The 24,383-nt window shown below is 33.7% G+C and overlaps 1 protein-coding gene across 1 annotated transcript; it reads right to left on the bottom strand.

The window, feature by feature from the left end:
* Positions 1-1,510: 1,510 nt before the first annotated feature.
* Positions 1,511-16,817, bottom strand: LOC119839447. Its single transcript, XM_038365711.1, has 20 exons — positions 16,793-16,817; positions 16,407-16,568; positions 15,591-15,750; positions 15,367-15,488; positions 14,883-15,121; positions 14,375-14,517; positions 13,762-13,897; positions 13,399-13,554; positions 12,888-13,006; positions 12,192-12,280; positions 8,804-8,965; positions 8,123-8,282; positions 7,229-7,350; positions 6,587-6,828; positions 5,923-6,068; positions 5,489-5,621; positions 4,734-4,889; positions 3,979-4,097; positions 3,095-3,222; positions 1,511-1,707 (listed from the first exon to the last, which is right to left on the bottom strand). The coding sequence occupies exons 2-20, from the start codon at positions 16,498-16,500 to the stop codon at positions 1,655-1,657; spliced, it is 2,679 nt and encodes an 892-aa protein (XP_038221639.1). The 5' UTR covers positions 16,501-16,568; positions 16,793-16,817; the 3' UTR covers positions 1,511-1,654.
* Positions 16,818-24,383: the final 7,566 nt, after the last annotated feature.

Below are 24,383 nucleotides of genomic sequence, written 5' to 3'. Positions count from 1 at the left end.
ACTTATGAAGGAAGCATCTAGTGGGCAAGCCTTCCAAGGCACACTCAACGAATAACGTGAGCCCAGGACAGCAAAACTGCTCGGATATAAAGGATAATTTATATTACATCTTTGCCAGCAAACGTTTATAGAAAAACGAAGAAAATAGAAATAAATGCGTTTTATTTTCTACTCATTCGAGTAGCGTAAACACACAAACGCGACAATATCTCCGTCCCGATCTAAACACGTTATAGATTGAGCTTACGTAATCTCGGAAATTCAAAAAAGGGCTTAACCTTCTCGTCGTTGTAACTTAAATACTGCATGCCTACTGAAATTAAATTGACCGCCTCCTTGGTACAGTGGTTAACGCATGAGCGTAGAACCGAGGGGGTCCTGGGTTCAATTCCCGGTGGGTACGCACAAAAAGGCAGGACACAGATGGCTGATCATCTACTTGTCCATAAAGAAAATCGATCAGTGAAACAGGTGTATATCATCTGCCCCATACCCCAGCAGGGGACACGGGACTTTAGTTAAATACATATAATGTACTTGATCTTCGCTCTCATTTGAGATGGTATTTAATTGCGATATTTTAATCTTTTTTATATTCTGCACTAAGAGGTGTCTTATCATATGCGTAATGCTTTATTTCTCAGTTGGTATCCACCTATAAGTAAGTGTATTTGATAAAAATAAACGAAATCTCGTTTAATGCTCAAACCAACAATGGATATTTGTTTGAGCATTTATATTATAGGCATATTTTAAGGATGCTCAACCACGTATTTCCACAATTTCATTATCAACCCACGACTTTTTTTCATATGATAAATCATTCCATAAATTAAAAGAAAATCCTCTCTATAATAAACTATTTTATTAATTCTAGTGGTAATCTATCCTATCCTACTAATATTATAAATGCGAAAGTTTGTAAGGATGTGTGTGTGTGTGTGTTTGTTGCTCTTTTACGCAAAACTGCTGAACCGGTTGCAATGAAATTTGTTACGTAGATAGCTGGACAATTGGAATAACATATAGGCAACTTTCATCCCGATATTCCTACGGGATACAGACTTACGCGGGTGAAACCGCGGGGCGCAGCTGGTTGGTTCATAAGTTTGCTAAATTTTGTACTCCTTCGCTCGCACAATATTGGTAAGAATGCCTCTAATATTTATTGTTAATAAATTTTTTTTTTCAACGATAAATTCAACTGTTCGCAAAAAAATAATTTGATAATCACCTCGGTGCTTCATATTCAGAGTATATTTTATAAAATATAAAGAAAGAGTTTTAATTTTACTTGTTTTGAAATTTTACAAATGACATTTTTTGTCATAAATTATTGAGTAATTGATAACTTTTAATTAAGTAACAAAATAATTAATTATTTATGCAATACGTTCAGTTTTGGCACACAACCAATATAATTCTATACTAGTAGGTAGAGAAATGGTAATTAATAAAACATCTTTTGCATTTTTGTACAATTTACTTTTATTTTTTACAAGCTAATAAATACAATATAATTCTATGTTGAAAATAGCCCGTGTTCTAAACTTTAGTCATCAATTAAAAATAATATAAAACATACAAAACCTATTTAATTTAAAAAAAAATCTTAAAAATATATGGACTAGAGTAATTATATCGTTTAACAAAATTAATCGTTCAGCCGTTTATCTGATGGCAGGAACAATGCAGTAACAATACCAGCTGAAAAAACATTTAATATGAATAAGTGTTATACATATGAACTTAATAGTAAAAACCGGTTTACGTATATTTACAAGAATATACGCAATAGCTATAATAAAAGTGCTTTTCTCGGTCAACTTTTCCCAGGAATATACGAAACCAAGTCAAGTGTGGCCCATATCCTTTTCCTTCCCCTTCCCAGTCCTTTCCTTTATTCCTCTCGCCAATCCTTTCTCAATCCCCTCCCAATTTAAAGTCGGCAATCCATTTGTAGAGGGCGTAAGGTCTGTAATCGACTTTACGCCTCTACAAATGTTCATGGGCGGTGGTAGCGCTTACCATCAGGCGTCCCACCAGCTCCATTGCCGACTGTGACATAAAAAAAAAAGTGTAATTCAAGTCATTCAAAATTATTGAAATATTTCGATGATTTTTGAAAACAATGAAGTACTACAATTTTTACAAGCAGAACGTATTGTTTTTTAACAAGCCATTTTGAATAGAATGACACCTCAAACATAATTTTTGTAGACTCCTAGAAAAAATTGAACGAAAAGGCAGCTGTGGACTAAACAATTACATATTTAAAGAAATATACCTAACATTAACATTATCATTTGAAACACAATATAACATTACACTTGAACTAATATTCACTATGATTTCTCATTTTTTCGCCTATCGATGATAAATATATTCAACCGATGTCTACCAAACCAAACCTTCTGGTTTTCAATTCGACTGAATTTTACATATTTGAGAAAGTTACATGGATAGATAAAAGTTAATTTAACGAAACAAGGTGCATAATTCCAATGGGGGATAAAACTAAACAGAAAATAACGTTTAAATAAATAATAAACAAAAACAATTGTTGTACTAGGTACATTTTGTAAAAAGGATCTTAAACTCTCAGAATGGTGCCATAGTCGCAGGCTGCGACTATAGCACTGCTATTCTGTGAAGACCTACAGAGCTCTACTGCATTAAATTTATATAAATAATGATATAAAGTGATTACACAAATAAATGGAATGGAATGGAACAGGTACTAATTATACATATATTTAAAGATATCGCCAACCAACCAACCAAAAACCCAATGGTTTATTACGCGATATCTTATACTTATTTTGCACACCTCCTCTTTGTTTATTTTTATTATCACACTTTCTTTATAAGTAACGAGTTTTTGTCCGCGGCTTCGCGCGCGTTGTACTCAGAATAAAACCCTCTTTTCCCCCTTTTTTCTTAAGTTATTATACATGTAATCCTATTTATTCACTCTATCTACTAAAAATACCAGTCAAAAACGTAATATTAAAGTTCTAAGCCCACAGACACAGAGACAATGAGACGGAGACAAAGCTACTTTGTTTTATACTATGCAGTGATAAATACTTACACAAAAACGCGACACCGGCTGTGTAGAAGATGAGATTGCAGTGATCCACTACAACGTCACCGATCACAATGATCCCAACTAGGGCCATAGACCGTGCCACCATAAAACCTAGATTTGTTGCTAGACTCCTGTAATGAAAATATTCTTAATACTGAGATTATGAATAACGTAGAATCACTTTAGACTAAGACTAAGAATTAATTATCTAAGTCTCGTTATTGAAAATTAAAATTGTCGGGAAAACTATCTGAATCATATACAATTGGTTTATTAAATATTCTTTACTAGTTTCTGGCCGCCGCTCGGCACGCATTAAATTCGGAGTAGTTAAATAGATGTCATTGACCGCCTCCTTGGTACAGTGGTTAGCGCGTGAGCTTAGAACCGAGGGGTCCTGGGTTCGATTCCCGGTGGGGACGCAAAAAAAAAAAGTCTCGGCAGGACACATAAGGCTGATCACCTACTTGTCCATAAAGAAAATCGTTCAGTGAAACAGATGTACATCATCTGCCCCATACCCCACTAGGGGACACGGGACTTCACACACAAATAGATGTCATTATACCTATAAACCTTTCTCTTGAATCACTCTATCTATTAAACAAACCCCATCAAAATCCGTTGATTTTCCGTAATTTTAAAGATCTAAACATAGGGACAGACGCGGGAAGCAACTTGCTTTGAACAATGTAGCGATAACAGTCTAAACTAATGATGATGTATCGAAACTGATAGTTACTATAATGAATTAATTAAAAAAAAAAAAACAAAAAAAAAGGTTCAATAAGAAGGCTGTTCTACCTAAACCTCAAATGCAATCCACTAAAATAACAAAACACTGGTATAATTTATTTTACCAAATCTATACATTTTTTTGTTCTTACCTGCACGAAGTAGGGTAGATGTCATTGAAATAAGAGGCCAAACAACCGATCCCAAGCCCAACGATTTGTATCAATGCAAAGAATATAACGCTAGCTATGGGTTGCTTCAAAACTGTTACCTGAAATAAAGCATGTATTTAATTCACGGTATGTTTCAGCGAGTTTACAATTTGTAGTTTATGTGTATGTGAAAACATTGTAGTAAATATTAATTTAGCGCTTGTTATGATAAAAATTCTAGCTTGTTTTTTTTAATATCATAGCGATCAACTGAACGAAGCCAATACCTACTTGTATGGGATAAGGGATAAGGAAAGGATTGACGACGGCAACAAAGGAAGGGAGTAGGAAGGGTGTAGAAAAGTATACTTGAGCTTGTATAGAGCGAGATTTGAATGAGATTTAAGCGAGATTTCGAATTCGGGGTAAAGTTTCATGTATGAAATACTAGCGGCGTTCCGCGATTTCACCCGCGGAAGTCTGTATCCCGTAGAAATATCGGGATAAAATGCCTATGTGTTATTCCAGTTGTCCGGCAGTCTACGTATCAAACTTCATCGCAATCGGTTCAGTAGTTTTTGGGTGAAAGAGCAGCAAACACACACATATAATATTAGTAGGAAGGATCATTGCGTAATCGTGATCGTGAAGCGTGATCATTGTAATATTTTTATAGCAATAGGCAAAAAAGCAAAGACTGATATCATGTGGTCTCCACCGCTTACACCAGCAACTTCACACAACAGCATATTCACCATAACACAGCTGATAGCAGAGATCAGATACGCTGACATCAGCACACACCGCCGCCAGACCGCGAGCTTCGATACAGACAAGTTGAGGAGACCGAAGAACATGCTGGTCAGAAGTCCTGCTGTTAATGTCTTCGTTGAGACGGGTTCCTCGCAAATCTAGAAGGGTAAAGAAAATCATACTTTTTCAATGTAGTAACGCAAAACTTGTAGAAAACAACAGCCAAAAACACAGAGTAAACAGACGGAACACAGTGGAGTTTAATCGGTAGTTCCTTTCTCTGAGAGTCTTAAATCTTAGGCAAGTGCATTTATTTGCCTCTTTAATAAGTCACACAGTTAATTATACCGAGTTTCATGGAAGTGCTATTTAAGAATGGTTTTATTTTATATAGTTTTCATATTCTATAATACAAAGTATTATGCATTTTTGTTATTCATCGGATGCAATGAAATGCACGTTTTTCTTGAATAATTTACAGTTTGATTGAATGAATTTGTAGCTAATATGTTTTTATTAATAATTTATTTAAAAGTTGTTCAGATAGAGTTCTATAAAAATACCAATAACTTAAAAAAAACTAACAACTGCCCCGGTTTCGCACGCGTGCAATAATACGTGTTATATACATATCAAAATCTGTTGCGTAATTCTGTAGGTCTAAGCAAACAGACACACAGACGAAGAAAAGCGACTTTGGTTTATACTATGTAGTGAGAAAGGTATAAAATGTCTTATTCTATACATAGGTACTTACATTCTGCAAGGGCCTTGATCTTGTAACGTTCTTAACAAGACTCTCACAGAAGGTTCCCGATACTGTGACTGACGCATCCGAGTTGAAAACTAGATCCAGCATTGTAGGAAACCACATCAAACATATGTTATTACTGAAATTTAATATTATACAAAATAAATCGACTCCTAGACGTCCTAACGAATTTAAAACGTGATTTAAATTATTAGATAGGTAGATAGATAGATAGATAGATGGATAGTTAGATAGATAGATAGCTAGATAGATTGAACGTTTATTAAAAGAACATATTAAATACACGACAATTATAACATAAAACAAGAGAGACAAATGTGCACATTTCTCTATTTATTTTCATACATCTATGCTAAAATGCGTTTGTTAACCACCCTGTGGGGAGAGGTAAGGAATAACTTAAAATAGCAAACACTTACATGGCAGTAACCAAAATCACCAAGTAAAATAACTGTAACGTCCGCCACAGTAGTGGTGGCGTGAACACCGGCACCGTCTGCCGCGCTAGCGAGCCGCAGAATGAGCTTCTAATTTTATAGCAGTTGACTTTTTTTAAAGATTTTACCTGAAGCAAAAGAAACAGATCGGACAGAACCACACAGAAACAATTAAAGAAATATATCTACTTCTATGTACTTTAATTGAATGATATAGGAACTGTATTTTAAATTTTAGCTTTAATTCAATTAATGTCTTTTTTTTACTTTTATTTTAACTTTGTACCTATCTGTACTAAAGGTCTATTTACGACCTATTTCAGACAAAAGTCCATCACAACGTTAACAACAACGTTAAAGAATTGTTAATATTTTGTTATTATTTAATTAAAGCCAAAAAATATAAATGTACCAATAAGAGTTACGACAATAACATTCTAAAACTGGGTATTCAGAGCTACTACTAACTAAACTTATTCATAGTTAATGTTTGTAAAGACCCCGAAATCTTCTAAAGAGAAAAGCAATCATAATGGTAAGGCTATCGAAAAACCATCGACAAATCAAGTGAATATCTTGAAGAACTTCTGTATATGTATCTGTATATAGCTGTATATGTACATATATTATTATAAATTTTGCTCACTGGATATTGACTCTTTTTCCCACCATTCGCAACAAAAATCTTCCTCAATACTTGTAAAGCTTTATCTTCTTTTCCTTTACTGAATAAAAACTTGGGACTTTCTTGAAGTCTCATCATCAGCAAAGCACCAATCCCCATTGGAAGCGATATAACAAGTGTATAGAGTCTCCAAGACACGAATTTTATGGATAACCAGGGGATATATAATGCAATTGGCAAGGGTAACAGGAGGAGGGCTAGACCTGGAAAATAACAAAATTTAATAATGTGGATACAGCTAGTGAGTGTCGAACACGCTTCGGCAAGAATTTACCCAGCTCGCACCGGAGAAGCCACTATACCACACACTAGGTACAATTCACAGAAGATCAGCAATATTGTGCTATTACCATAATAATAACAGTAGGTGTTTCGTTTGATGAGTGGGGGAGTCGGAGGTTCGAATCCTTTTGTCACCCTTCCCAGCTCATTCCTTTCTCCCGTCGTCAGTCCTTTCCGTATCCTTTACCCCTTAAAAGCATGCAACGCATTTGCAGCGGTCGCTATAAGTGTTATTGGGCGGTGGTGATCGCTTACCATCAGGAGAACTACCAGCTCATTTGCCCGCTATGATGATACAGAATCAATACAAAATATACTCACCAAATGTGACCATTTCAGCGCCCAAATTAACACTGTTCATGAGGAACAGATATTCATTTCTGTGTTTAGATACAACACTTTCCCCAAGGTACGTCATTATCAGTGTTAACGATGACAAAGAGCTGAAATTTTTAAGCTTTTAGAAGTGAATTTAAAAACTTTAAGACGGAAGCCAAAATCATTTATATACAACAAATATAAATTAATATGCTGTTATAATAAAACCAAAATAAATGAATAGATATAAAAACATAATGAATATGTATACTAATCTACCTATATTCGTTGATGTGTAACGATTATCTAATTTATAATTTATTAACAACCATAGACTTTCTCACCGATCACACTCTGTATTTTTTTAATTTTTATTGTGTGATAGGGAAGCGCTTGACTACCATCTCGCCTGCTGGTAAGCGTAGGTGTAGTCTAAGATGGAGCGCGCTTCCCTAGAAGGTACCTGTTGACTCTACTATTGAAGATCCCTAGATTATACCCGTCAGGGAACACAGACTCAGGAAGCATGTTCCAGGCCCTTGCGGTTCGAATAAAAAATGTAGAGTCGAACCGCTTAGTCCGGGTACATGGAACATCCACCATAAAGCGGTGGTTAGAGTCTGTGCGCCTCGATGACCGATGGAAGAATGGGGATGGCGGAATCAAGTTGTGTAATTCCGCAGCGCACTCTCCAAAGTGTATTCGCTAAAAGACCGATTACTGCATACTTCGGAATGATAGTATACTCCTATGTTCAGAAGTGCTTCTAAAAGCGTAAACTATTACACGTTGAGTTTATAACATAAATCGCAAATATAATCTAACAAACAAAATTATATGCTGTTTTAATACATGTATCATAGTTTTATATCAGCTAATTACAAATTGGTTACTCACAAACTGCTTCCAACGACTTTAGCAGCTAACATCATTTGCCAGTTAACTGCAAAACTGCTCAAGGCACTAAAAACAAAGCCTACTGAAGTGGATATCAGTATCGCCAGCCTTCTGCCTTGCGTATCTGCTAAATAGCCCCATGGGTAGGCGAAGAGTATACCTTGAAAAATGTATTTGCATTTACTATGTTTTCTATTTAATCGAAATAAAAGAGTGTATTATGAATAAGATTTAAGTTTTGTTACATTTTTTGGCCTATTTTAAAACCATAATGTAATTAAATCGTTTGTTTTTTCTGACTAATAATCCTACTTCCTACTAATATTATAAATACGAAAGTTTGTAAGGATGTGTGTGTTTGTTGATCTTTCACGCAAAAACTACTGAGCCGATTGCAATGAAATTTGATACAGAGACAGCTGGACAGCTAGAACTTTTTATCCAAATATTCCTACGGGATAAGGACTTACGCGGGTGAAACCGCGGGGCGTAGTAACGAAATAAAGTTAAAAAAATAATAATACCATACAATTATCAGTTTAAAAAATTGTATTAAAAGAAAAAAAATGTTTAGTAGAATGTCAACACGAAAAGTAGGATTTGAAAATGTGCGAAACTTACCACAAATCTAAAGTACAGAGAACGGGAACAAATAATAGCATTCTGTATTTCCTATCTTACCCACCAACGGCGAGCTGACCAGCAGTCCCACCTGCTGGATTGTCAATTCCAGGTCACAGGCTGCTGCATCTACCACCACGCTGAAGCCAAAGATATCCAAAGATACGGCGATGCATATCACCGAACACGCGAAGAGAGCCAGATAGTTGTACCGACCATTACCTTAGAATAAAATAAAATATTTGTCTTATTCATTTTCTAGAAAAAGACTTCAAAGTAGTTCGAGCTAAATTTCACCAACATACACAAAGATAAACTGTTTTTATTTTCAAAAGATTTTAATAACTAACTGTACACAATTTATCATCCTAATTTTGACTAATTTATTATTTACAGTTAGAAAACGACGTATTTTTCAGTTTTGATAAAATTTGAAACTTAACAGTGTAGTAGAGTGAAACCATTTGGAAAATTAGGAGAATGTAGCATTTATGAATGGCGAAATCATTTCAATTCAATGGTTTTCTTTTGTTTCCAGCAAAAAAATTACTAGTCATGCAAAGAAAGTTCAATGGCAAAATTGTAGGAAATTAAAAGATCATACAATTTTTATTTTTACACATTCTATCTTACGACTATTGTTTTAAGTTCGTGGACTTATCATTCATTATAAATTCTATATTTGTATGATGTAAAAACATATACGCTGCTACAGTAAATTTTCTCTGTAAATACGGGGTCTTCGATTGTAAATCACAGTACTTTATCGACACTGATTCATAAGATGAAAAATAAATATATAAACAACAAGTAACATATAAACAATTACAGTGGACTTGTACAGGGATCTTTTCACCAAACTTCATGAAAAATATGTATTAAATTATTTTATTTACGTCTAGTTGTAGTATATTAAATTAATAAAAGAATCCATAATTTAAATACTCACCAGTTAAATCAAACGCTTCTTCAAAATCCCATGAAGTTCGCCGACTTCCATTTAGCAACGAATACGACATACCGTTACCACAATACAAGACCATTTACTTGTAATTTTTCATGCTATGTTTCGACATGCACGGGGAACTTATTTGAACAGATGTACTGTAACAGTCACGTGGGTATGCTTTCTTTTTCTAGATTGTGAAGTAACAAATTGTATTTATTTAATTTGCTCGAAGGATATTTAAAAAACCTCTTTACTTTATAGGTGTTTAAATAATTGGAGAGCTGCAACCATACCCTTGGCCTTGCGGGTCATGGGCATTGTTGAACTGCCTTGGCCATAGGCCTTGGACCAAGCCACTTAACTCCAGTTTTCCGTCTCACCGACTTGCTTGTCGGTCGTGGAAACTCTTCAATCGTCCATGACACACCCTGGCGCACCGCTCCGGATGATAGAACACAACCCCAATCCATCGTCCAGAGACCATCGTTAAGAAGGTAGCAACGTTATTGAAAGTAGAACAATTGTTTTAATTTTTTATTTCTGTACCCAAAGTTACTTAATTCCATACCATGTACTTATCATGTTAATATATAATTTATTCAAAAAAAAAAGAGAAAATAAACTTCAATATTTTATATTCATTCCTAGAACGATTTGATATCCTACTAATATTATAAATGCGAAAGTTTGTAAGGATGTGTGTGTGTTTGTTGCTCTTTCACACAGAAAATTACTGAACCGATTGCAATGATATTTGGTACGTAGACAACTGGAATAACATATTGGTAACTTTTTATCCCGATATTCCTACGGGATACGGACTTACGCGGGTGAAACCGCGGGGCGTAGCTAGTATTTTATATATTAGGGTTTTGTACATGACGACATATATTTCCTCAAGGTTTATCGCATATCCCTCCTCCAGTGGGAATATCTACAAGGATCTAATCATTCATGCTCTGAAGGATAAACTATAAATATCACAATGTTTCCTAATTAAAACGTCTAACGCAACATACAGATAATACTCCATTCAACCATACAGCAAAACAAAAAAGCAGTTGTTCTTGGCTCGTAATAATTTTTTTGAACAGGTACATAAAATACTTATTAATGGTACTTTGTAGGCACTGTGTAGATTTTTATCTGCTACTAAGCAAATGTAATATGGTGCATTAAATCACTGCAAGTGAATTTTATCTCTGACAATAATATTAAGATATAGTCGTGATATAGTTCTTTATGTAAATAAAGTAAATAATATGTTTCATTCATTTGTAAATTTATAATATGTGTTCACAAGGAAGCGATGAAACCTCGCGATTTACTAAAATTCCTATGCTATCTTATCCTACTAATATTATAAATGCGAAAGTTTCTTAGAATGGATGTATGTGTATGTGTATATATGTTTCTTACTCTTTTACGCAAAAACAACTGCACTTATTGAAATTAAATTTGGTACGTAGATAGCTGGACAACTGGAATAACACATAGGCAACTTTTTATCCTGACATTCCTACGGGATACAGATTTACGCAGGTGAAACCACGGAGCGCAGCTATTGTCAATATAATTGCAACCATTTTTGCCTCTTCATCATATAAGCTGATATCACCCACACGCATAAAAACTTCCAAAAATATTTCCACCTTATAAATAACCAATCTGTCACAAATATAAAAAAAAGCGTTAATATTATTCCAAAGTGGTATTGGTAGTGGTAAAGTGGCAGGTAAATAAGACTAATTTATTTTTACGTATGTTTTTATTTTACTCTTAGGCAGTATTTACTTCGAACGGTCAGACGGGAGTAATAAAGAAACGACAATGCCAGCTAAAACAAAAGTACATATTTTTTTATTCTCAGGTGACGAATGATGGAGGTTTTTTAAAAGTTCGGACATGCATTTGAATTTCTATATATTTTAGTAATAAAAAATGTATGTATAATGTGATGCTATTATTCATAAATTCAACTGAATGATAATTTCATTAATAATAGTTAGAATAGATAATATAATTAATCACAACCATTAAAAACGTCAAAAACAAGCGAAGTCACTCTACCAAAGCTAAATTTATGATTTTATAGGGGTTTTACAATAAGCATAGGTTGTATATTGATGTATATAATATGTATATAGTATGATAGTGGGCAGATTTTAGGTGTATGTAGAAGACACCATATTTGAGTCCTTGGCAAAAAATCCTACATCACCCATAATAATGTAACTTTCAAGACGTGAAAGAATTTCACAATCGCTTTAGTGTATTTAAATCTTACTAAGCACAGAATTTTTATTTCTCCTTATAATTATTAAAGCAATTTTTTGCAGCGAAAACTTCTTTGGCTCCGGTGATTTTTTAATATTTAAAACCAATACTCTACTAGACTATTTTAACAATATAGTCTTTTATCTTTAATTTCTTATCTTTCATTGAATGGTATATACTTACACACGCCAAACGCAGCATAGATATAAAACATAGTCTCACAGTAACCGACGATGGTCGCCCCGATCACTGTGACGCTCGTCAGCGAGGCGAAGCGAGCAAACATGAAACCAAGACTAGTCGCTAGACCGCTACAAATTAAATGTTTTAAACATTTTTAAATCTAACACTCAGACATTTGAGAAATTTTTTAAATTATAAAGCATTTCAATGCTATAAAACTAAAAATTAAACTCAGACATTTATTCACTCAACTTGATCTGTTAAACAATAACTATTTTTGACAATAAACTAAATTGTTTGTTTCCCAAAGATAAATAAAATAAAAATAAAATAGTTTCTAACTCTCAGGGCTAAAAATTGGAATAACACGGGAGGCATCAGCATTCAAATAAAAAAAGAGAGTCATTAAAATCGGTTAACTAAGTCGAAAGTTCGGAGGTAAGGCGTAAAAATACAGTCGAAGTGATAACCTCTTTTTTAAGTCTGTTGAAAAGAATTTTTGTTCATTTTTTTCGGTTTTGAATACTGTTTATGGTCAGATTATCTACTACTTCTGGATATTCTTTAAATAATGCTTTGGTGTCAGATACAGTGAGTGAAGTTTCATTTTAATCAACTGCAACAACTACTTAAAAAACAACACGAATACCATAAAAACTAAAATGTACTTATGTATAGGTTATTTTTAGAAAATTATTACATAAAATATAAAAGTACACAATAAAAACGAATAACCTGCAAGTGGTGGGATAGATATCAACGAAGAAAGAAGACACACTGCCCAAACCAATAGCCGACGTTTGTATTAATGCGTAGAATAGCACACTTGCTATGGGATGATTTTGTAAAACTACCTGCAATTTTAATATATTGTAGTAATTTTAAAATAATTTTTAAAATGTATATTTTAATACACATATAAAATTACAAAAATTGCCCTGAATTATTTACTTCAATTTTGATCTGGAAACTTTTCACAATAAAAAGTAATCATAATCGTTTAAATATACTTAAACATTGATAACCTTATTATCTTATCTTATATATAAAATTCCCGTGTCACATTTTTATTTACCAAACTCCTCCGAAACGGCTGGACCAATTCTTATGAAATTTTATGTGCATATTGGGTATGTCTGAGAATCTATTTTTCATACACCTAAATGTTAAAGAGTAAGGCAGAACAGCGTTTGCCAGGTCAGCTAGTAATAGAATAAAACATATATACGAATAAAACAATACTTACTGCTAAACAACTCGCAGCGGATACAAAAAACGCGGAAATTAAGACTAGGCGACGCCACGTGGCGAACATAGCTACCACAAGATTTAATACGGCGAAAAATAAACTTGCAAACACGCCAGAGTATAGAGTTTCTTCAGATATTACTCCTGAACATGACTGAAAATATATTATCAAAGAAAATTGTTTTTTCATAAAATAATTGATATATTATAGATAAAAGACATAATTGCTATTTGTAATATATAATGACTGTAAATCGTTAAATTCGAAGTCTTCCCTCAACCTTTCTATCCCTAAAATAGTAACTATGTATATTAACATTTATACGAGATTCATAACTAAAATAATAACTTATAAACTTACCTTTTCAACAACATTTTGAGATACGGTGGCGTTTCGAATGCTATCACAGAAGGAAAATCCAATATTATCTCCTGAAGCCATTGAATGGAAAAACATATCTACCATCGTCGGAAACCACATTATGAATGCGTTATTGCTGAAAACATTGAATTTTCATTATTATTTAGTAATTTGGTGTATGTGCTAATTTGTTCGTCAATATCTTATTATATTCCAAATGCTTTTTGTGGTATCAGGAATGGTTCACGTGTCTCGGGAATAAGTGCTTTTTAACTGATGAAAGAATTTAAAAATAGTAACTAACTGTATAATTATGATCAGACATGTAAAAAAATCATGCAAATATTTCCTCCGACAGTTTATATGCATATTAGTTGATAATATCATTTGACCACAAAACTTTACTCCTACTATAAAACAACAGCAAAGATTAGTGCCTGCAAAATCGTTACTGAAAATTCCGAAACTGGTTTCGGAAATTTGTCTGTAATTTCACTCTGAAATTGATTTTAAAGATTTCTTATAAATTGTCGTTTCGCGGTTTAAATTAAAAACAATTTGCTCAAGATATCATAAATCCTATAAAAAATATCCTAGCTTAATCAAAACTTACATAGAACAAGCCAACGCCAGTAAGAAGAACAATTGTATAGTCCTCCACAGTAAGGGAGGTGTGAACAGAGGTGATGCTTGAGTTGTAAGAGAACCACAGAAGGATTTACTTTGTACGTCGGAAGTAAGGTGGAATGACTTCACCTAAGAAAAGCATAAACAGCAAAAAATGTTCATAAAAATCTCGAATCCACTCAGAATGAAATGATAATCCAACAATAACCATTAAAAAATAAATTAACACAGGCATAAGGAGTTGACAATGATAACTTTTATGTCTTGCGTTCATCTTTGAAGCATGTCACCATATTCATTAGATTATATTGTGTAGTTGAATGAAATAAATTTTAAAGATTAATTCCTTTTACCTGTGTGAACTCATTCTGAACTCTAAATAATCTGAAATATTATAAATGTAAAATATCACGTTGACCATTTCGTCTATCTCTTTCAACAACTCTGCCAATAATTCACACTTTGAATATTATAATAGAATGGAATTCACTTACTGGAAAAGCTGTTTCATCTCCGCCATTAAAAAGAAATATTTTTCTTAAAATATCTATTGCCTCATCCCCTCTTTTTCCAGCCAAGAACTTAGGACTTTCGTAAAGACAACATAGAAGTAATGCTCCAATTCCGAGTGGAGTTGCTAAGATGAAGGTGTACAGCCTCCAGGAATTGTAGATTATAGGCAACGAGAATAATGGATAAGCAAACGTTAATGGTAAAATAAAATACGCAAGACCTGTAAGTAAATATTTAGACACAGTAAATATTGCATAAGCAAATTTAACCAAATTTTATACTTATGGTATAATAATATTATACTCATTCTAACCAAAAAAATAAGGAAAGCAAGGCACTCCTCGGCAGATGATTCGTTTTGGATGTATATTATTTCCTTAAACACGATAATCTTAATGTATTTTTCAGGATCATAAAAAATCGTGAACATATTGTACATTCATAAAGTCACTAAAAATATCTCACCGAAAGATATAACTTCTGCACCCAAATTCATTGAGTTCATAATAAAGATATACTGGCTTCGATTTTGAATTCTAGTACTCTCCCCAAGATATGTGATTGTTAATGTATGAGATGCTATTGAACTGGAAAATAAACATTCTGTATAATTAAACTGATATTCGATGATAAATTGAATGTTGAGAATAGTAACGTCTAAAATTAAGCAGAGAACTGGGAAGCCTTACAAACTAGAGCAGATAATCTTGGTTATAAGCATCATCTCCCAGTTCACAGCAAAACTGGTGAGAGCCCCAAAGATAAAGCCAGCTGAAGTAGACAGCAGAAGGGCTCGCCGTCTGCCGCGAGTGTCTGCGTAGTAACCCCACAAGTATGCAAAGAGGAGACCTGAAAACGAGGGTAAAGAACTTTTGAGAATGTTTGTATTTGTAAGAAATACGAATTGCCCATTTCTTAGGAAACGAACCGCTTAACATTCATGCTCGTGTTTTCTATCCATTCTAGTCCATTCAAGTCCACTATCTAAGGAGACTTAAGCAGAATCCTGAAATTTCTAATAGCTCTTTGGTTTAATTTTAACTAGGAGACTTGGATTCTATGCAATGATTGCTTACTGTAGACCATAGAAAGACCTTTTTTGTGACACACAAACCACAACAAATAGATATTATAGATAATATGTATTTTGTATATTTTAGCCGAGCACGCTTGGGCACAAATTAGGCCAGCTCGCACCGGGGAAGCCCACACCCCCACAGAAGATCGGCGTGAAATAGCATTCTGTTGTGTTTCGTTTGGTGAATGGGGGAGCCAGAGGCACATATCCATTTCCATACTCTTCCCAATCCTTTCCTTTATTCCTCTCGCCAATCCATTCTTAATCCCTTCCCAGTTTAATGTCGGCAATCCATTTGTAGAGGCGTAGGTTCTGCAATGGACCTTACGCCTCTCCAAATGTTCATGGGCGGTGGTAGCGCTTACCATCAGGCGTCCCACCAGCTCCATTGCCAACTATGACATAAAAAATATATATATTATTTTACCAGTAAACGGCGATCCAACAAGCAATCCTGTCTGTCCAATAGTTAGCTCCAAGTCGCAGCTAGCGGCAGCCACTACTACTCCAAAACCAAACATGTCCAACGCTACAGCCACAGATATAATACAACATGTTAGAAGTACTAGATAATTGTATTTACCGTGACCTGAAATTGATATAAACACACTTATTAAACACTAACTTTTCGCCTGCGGCTTAAATACATGTAAATACATCTTAGGAGCAGTAACTAAAGTTTGTTTTATTTCGTCTCGTTCCAATAAACGTTTCAAAAATGATTATTAAAGGCTAATATATGAAATAAAAAATTATAAATCTGTTATTCTTTCTAGGTCAAACCTGATGATAAGGTGTTATACTGAATCTTACCAGCCAACTCAAAAGCCTCTTCGTAGCTCCAAAAACCTTTTCCTTCACCATTGTCAACTTTAAAATCTGACATTTTAACACATAAATCAAGACATTCTCACACGTAAATGCAATTATTTTAAATGACGGTTTTAACGTCCATAAGTCTTTTGCAAATAAAACGCTATCTATTAAGTAACATGTATTTAATTCTAGTATTGTATTCGTAGTATACAGTGTATTATTGTGCTGGATTTGAATATATAAAAAACCCAATTATAAAAAAACAATGATTCTAATACATTGATATGATTATTTTAGGAACATTTTACTACAGCTACGACAGCTTTAATTAATATCTATTTTTAATTAATAGGAATTGATTTATTTAATGTGTACATACATTCGATGTCTGGAAAACTATAGTCTTAAAATGTGTATGTGAAATTTTCCTTCAATATTATACACCTTCGTATCATTTATAGTCACATACTTAACTATATATAAGAGATTTCATGAAATAAAGTACTTCTAACGCATTATGACATCGCACCCGCATCTTATTTTGTTATCAAGGGGTTGTATGTAAATAACTGTAATAGAACAAAGAAGACGAAACACCGATGAAGAATATTTAAGACATTATTGAATAGGCTCGCAGCTACCTAGTGACAATAATGTATGGCCACTATAACTCATACGCAGATAACGCATTTTATCATAATATTTTAATTGCTGAATTCTAACAACTCGCGATATATGTAATCGTGAATAAAATATACATATTTACATTCCACGGTTTGTAAGAACTTCGGAGACGTCTAATATTTGTCAAGCATTTTAGTGCGAGATAAAAAATTCTATTTAATATTTTGGTTCAGTTCCTCTTCTATTTTGATGTAATCGAAGATAGTGACAGACAATCGGTTAAATGACATAATACATGCGTTTATATCAAAAATAATGTTTCATGAAAATTATTTGAGAAACGTTAATATAAATTTAATTTATTTTGCTTGTAATAATACATTTTATGCTACTTCACAAGCGCTGTATGTACTGATATTTATAAGCAAACAAGCATAATGCAAACAAATTCCTCGAATCAGATACAGTATAATGCGTATGTATGTATGTTCTATATTCATCCATAAATCAAACTACACTTTTAGTTTTAAACTTAACATCCAAGCCATGCAAATTTTCATCGAAGATACTATAAAGAATTTGCACACATAAACAGTTAATTGATTGATTTATTTCTGGTAGCGATAATTTTTCTTACTATAGATAAGAGCCTAATTGATTCCTAGATCAAATTCAAAGACCTAGTTATAAATAAATATATTAATAATTATCCTAGATAAGTGTGCAGTGTGTGCGTGTGTAAATAAATCAAATACTATCTTAGGTTAGACCGTTTGACCTACTTTTCTCACTGTATCTATTATTATTAGACCTTTTGTGACAACTAGACGGGACATTGTAAATAAGCAGTTCCTATTCAGCACTACTTTATCAAAGAACACATAAAACACAGATGCACAACTTTATATGGGAAAGTGTTCTATTACAGTTAATATCTTCCACATTGGCTCTAGATCAGGAAACCTAAAGGTTGGAGGACTAAATGGACTATCTAATAGTGAAAGAATTATTCAAATAAGACCAGTAGTTCGTGATATGAACATGTTTTATAAACAAACAAAAAGTCACAAGCACAGCTTGTATAGCGAATAGAAACGAGTCCATTAAAGATAATTAAATTACAGAAAGAAAGGGTTGTAAAAATGATAACTTTATTACATATTATCACATCCTCATTCTATAATCTATTGCTATACTAAAATTTATAATCATAATATCACTAACGTCATAATATATTAACACTAGCTACGCCCCGCGCTTTCGCCCGCGTAAGTCCGTAGCCCGTAGGAATATCTGGATAAAAAGTTAAAAAGTTGCCTATGTGTTATTCCAGTTGTCCAGCTGTCTACGTACCAAATTTCATTACAATCGGTTCAGTAGTTTTTACGTGAAAGAGTAACAAACACACACACATCATCGTTTTCAACAACGATATAAAAGTTAAGTAAATAAAAAAAAAATTATCTACCAAATTGCAAGTGCTGGAGCTGCAAGAGCTGAAATGCATATATTTTTACGATCGCGTGTACATATTATGCTCTAAAATATGACTACGCGATTTGACGGAAAATTTATAGCTAAAATGTTAAGACGTGTTTTTGTGATTTATTTTCATCGTACCGAATTACGTCTTCAACAAATAATTATAAAGCATATATCCTGAAGCATATCCTACATTTTTCTGTTTTTTGTTGGTATTTTTTATACAGTGGACAGTATACTTTTAAGCAACTTAAAAAACGTATGTAGCTAGTGTATTCCCTTTAACTCAAACATCTGTGATTTCTAATAAGCGTAATTTATCAACAGATGATAGATTATCCAATTATTTATCACTAGCTGACCCGGCGAACTTCACAACGCCATTGACCTTTTTTCGAAACATTTATCCGCATCAAAACCAAAATTATCAAAATCGGCCCAGCCTATCTTGAGTTTTAGCGAGACTAACGAACAGCAATTGATTTTTACATATATTATACGCTTTACCGTATCTACTTTAACAATCTATGGTTAGTGTCGTAGAAATCAATGGCTATTCTCTTCCTACTTCAATGCAAGTCATATATTGGATATCACGGTCAATGCAGCTAGCTAAACAATTATTTATATTACATCCGATTTATTCCTCGTTGAATTAATCATGTTATAAATAGAAATTGTCGATATATCAACTTTTATGTTTAAAACGACGGAAAGTTATTGAAAACAGAATGAAGCTGATACAGCAGGATAAATTATTGCCGATACATCAATCTTTTCATGTTAAATTATTTATTTTATTAAAGGATGACCTTACAGAGGTAGTGATTAATGATCCCTGGAAATTTCAAATAAAATTATCGAAACTCATACCGTAGAATTATTCTGTAAATACATATACATTTTATATATGTAGTAGCTGTTCAACCCGACTCCGCCCGGGTAGTGTTTTGTTTTTAAAATGTTACATGTTATTATCCTAATCCCAGCAGCCATAGCATACTTTAGGTAGTATCTGTAAGTCAAATTTCAGCCTGTTCGGTTTAGTTTGGGCTGCACGTCAGTCAGTCACCTTTGCGTGACATACATATCTAAATATTTTTACAGACACACTAGCAAACACAATACTATTTATGTAGAAGTGGAAATTCATCACATACCATCTGTAACAGTTATAAGCACTACACGAAGATGAAATCTTTGCGTCTTACAAGACCCTGTCCTATTTTGATGTCATCAAAATCTAGACCCAAATCTATTAATTGTGACGTCAATATCCTTATCAGACTTAAAAGTCAAAGGGGCTTATAATAGAAACTAATTGACTAAATATAATAGACGTTTAAAATGCCCGATTGTTTCTAGTTTAAATAATTAATTGGTTAATAAAGAATTATCAGGGAAAAAATCCGATAAATTTAAAAATATGGTGAAAACTGGTCACTATCCAGCAACATGCTTGTTAATCCTCTATTGTACCTATCTTTGCCCTGAGAATTATAGTGGGCAACTGAGCTGGTGGTTCGCCTGATGGTAAGCGATCACGCCGATCCTCTGTGGGGGTGTGGTAGTATCCTACGTGTTATGTCGCTTACCGCATGAAATGCTCAAAACAAACATACCTATAATTATAAAAACTCTGTTATGAATCAGTCTATTTCACGTAAACAAAAAATCGGTCAAGTGCGTGTCGGACTCCTAAAACTAAGGATTCTGTCTAAATACATTAATGAACCACTGCAAAAAATGATCACACTTTAATTTATGAACGTGTAATCTAATAAAACTAGTACTTTTACTACTACTTGTACTAGTATTTTTATTATTTGTGATTTTAGCGGTATAACATATTATCATCCAGAAAATCTCAACTGTTAATACTAGCACGGATCATGTGGTACAGCCCAATGATAGACGGACAGACAGACGGGGGGGCCACGTCTGCTATTTTTTGTAAACTGACACACTATTACGATTCAATTGACAGCATTACAATCCAAATAACATGGTAACAAAATTGATATTCTGCAAAAACTAAATCGTAGTCGTAACAGTACATGAACTGTAGTGGTGAATCGAAGAGACAAATCTCAGTGTTGCCAACGAAAATATCCCATGGTATAAGCTACCCAGGGGAATTTGGTTGCGATTTAATCAGGTTCGATTGTGTTTCATCTATATATATAAAAGAAAGTCGTGTTAGTTACACTATTTATAACTCAAGAACGGCTAAACCGATTATGTTGAAATTTGGTACAGAGATAGTTTTAGACCCGAGAAAGGACATAGGATAGTTTTTATCCCGGAAATCTAACGGGAACGGGAACTTTGTCGGTAACGCCCCGAGTCTATCTTACCCGTGACTACGCGAGCAAAGCCGCGGGCGGAATGCTAGTTAGTCATAAATAATTTGCACACTACCAAATCTGTCAAACCATTCTGCCACGAACTATTTGAGCGCTTATACGTTAAGAATTAGGACCACGGCTCATAGCGAAGTCTTGAGTCTTTCCCTTTAGGAAGGGAACTCTAAAAACGCCTATTTCCTTTTCCTCACCCGTCCCAGTCCATTCCTTCTTTCCAGTCGTTAATCCATTCCTTTTCCCTTACCCCAAAAAAGCGGGCAGCGCATTCGCAGAGGACCTACCTTTGCAAATGTTTATGGGCGGTGGTGATCGCTTACCATCAGGCGAACCACCAGCTCAGTTGCCCGCTATGACATAAAAAAAAAAAAAAAAAAAACACACGTGAAATTATTGATACGGATAATATATGATTATTTGCTAAGCCTCGTAGATTGCGTGCAACTAATCGTCATAATGAGATCATGTACACTTGACCGGTGGTGGATTAATTGACTTAGCCGGCTTTTATCTACGTCTTTAATCTATATATGTAACTCGCTGAGCCACGCCAAATTTGTCTGCTTTCAAAGGAATATTATCCGCTTTTACAACAACCAAATAAACGATTCAACAAGACCTTGGTACAATGGTTAATTCGTAAACTTAGAACCGACAGGTGATGGGTTCCATTCGCGATGGGGATTAAGAAAATATAATGTCAGTCTGGCAGGACACAGAATTTTAATATATATTTAATTTGTCACTATAGGATTATTGGTAGACTAGACAATTACGTGTCAACTTAAAACAGAACGTCCCTTATGTAGGGACTGGATAAATTAATAACCGGTTACTTGGTTGGTTTGGACATGGATCTTACAACTTCTGCAGTAACAGATTTACGTTTTACGCGAGACTTGTTTTTTTAGAATTCATAAAAGTTTTATTCATTTTTCTTTATAAACTTTGCGCAAATGAAAAATATAAAATAACATTATTTTATTTCATAATCCTAACCATATTTAGTTTACTTTTATTATTCCTAATGTATTATTAATTATTACATAACACAGTTTTAATGATTCACTTTGTAGGAATGCAAAAGTAACAAAACTTCTGGTTTATGACGATAATAATTTCGTAACAACAATACAATGACCTGGCAATTTCAATGCTGAATATTATAATATTTATCATCATTATCTTTTAAGGCGTTTGGTTTTAAAGGAGAGTTGTAAGGGACGATAACAATTCACAACATATATCTTGTAAATTAAATCGCAATAGTTATTATGAACTTCAGATCATTGAGTGTGGGAGTCGAGCACTCGTTTGTACGAATTGGACTAGCTTGCACCGGGGAAGGTACCACAAGGTACCCAATAGACGATTGGTGTAAAATAATAGCATACTTGTGTTTCGTTTGGTGAGTGGGACAGCAGGAGGCTCGCATCCTCTTCCTCATCCTGCTCCGTTCATACTTTTATTCCCGCCTAAAATCCTTTCCTTATCCTTCACCCATTAAAAGCGGGCAATGCATTTCCAGCAGCCCTAGCTCTGCGAATGTTCAACCACCCGCGCAGTTGCCCGCTATGACACAAATAAAATGATTTGCATTAAACGTTATTGAGCTAATACTATAGGGATATGTTATGAGTATCAGAACATACAGCGCATCTTGTTATTTTGGAGTATGATCACAAAGCGAGCCAAGTTTCATGTGATTCAGTAATTTCAACTTGATTTGCAGTAATAGAATATAATATAAATGAACTTATTACCAAAAATGTCTTTTAATTTCAGATTTAGATTCAGTATTCAGATAGCGTGACTCACTAATTATCGTCGGTTTGTATGAAACATTAATTCTTTTTTAAAGCATTTAATTAAAAAGTGTAGTCAATTTGAATTTCGCTTAATTCCGATTTGTTGCAAGTCATTTGTTATATTACTCATGATGAAAATCAAAAAAAAAATTTGATAATTTGAAAAATATATATTTGTGCTAATTCCCTGATAAAAAAGCTAAAAAGCAGTCTAGGCAGTCTTTATCGTTTGATTAGCCGACCTTTTTTTGTATAGTTATGTTATACGAGGATTTTGAAAAGGTGAAATCCAGCTTTAAGATAGATAGAAAACTGAAATGGTGTTCTATAATCTATAGTTATTAATATGCAGATTATAGACATGGTCGTGGTCACATCCATCAGGCGACCAGCGGCTCCTTTGCCCCCTGTTCAATAAAAAAAGAAAACTTTGAACTTGACATGAGTTACATTTTTGAAATGTCATTATTAAGCTAAAAATAAATGAATAATCAATTCAATAATCATCGATTTGTTTATCGTAGGACGTAGTTAATGAAAAACTGGTGGTTACAAGTAACAAGCATCAATGAGATATATTCGGATACACCGGAGTATTTAATAACTGTCTTTTAAAATTTAAAGAAAATAAGCTTGAATTTATAATCTACACTAATATTATAAAGAGGAAAACTTTGCTTGTTTGGTTGTAACGAATAGGCTCAAAATCTACTGGACCGATTTTAAAAATTCTTTCACCATTCGAAAGCTACATTATCCACGAGTAACATAGACTATATATGTACCACGGGCGAAGCCGGGGCGAACAGCTAGTTGATAATAAAAAGTTGAATATTATTAGAATATAGTAAATACTGGACCGATTTCAAAAATACTTTCACCGTTCGAATGGACGCGACGCCTGGTAGCAAGCATATATGAACCACGTGCAAAACCGGACGGACGGTTAGTATATTAATTTAACTATGCCTTTTCACGATAATTAAAACAAATACTTTATTGCAATCGATAATTTATCTGATTATAAAATAGATATAAAAGTGATAAATAACAGTAGACCGGTCGAATCCGCTTCCATACGAAAATGTATTCAACACACAATTTTCATACTTATATAAACGTCATAAATCAAAAATTTATCAGCGTTATAACATTATGTGGTAAAAAATATGGCTGGTTATCATGTTTTGCACACGTGCATTTGTAGTTAGTTTAAGAATTAATCCAGTAGGAAAAAAGGGAAATGCATCTTTTATATCCTATCCTACTAATCCTACTATCCTACTAATATTATAAATGCGAAAGTTTGTA

This window comes from Zerene cesonia, chromosome 3 (assembly GCF_012273895.1).
Source record: "Zerene cesonia ecotype Mississippi chromosome 3, Zerene_cesonia_1.1, whole genome shotgun sequence".
NCBI classification, from domain to species: Eukaryota; Metazoa; Arthropoda; class Insecta; order Lepidoptera; family Pieridae; genus Zerene; species Zerene cesonia.
This window is presented reverse-complemented; position numbering and strand designations above follow the sequence as displayed.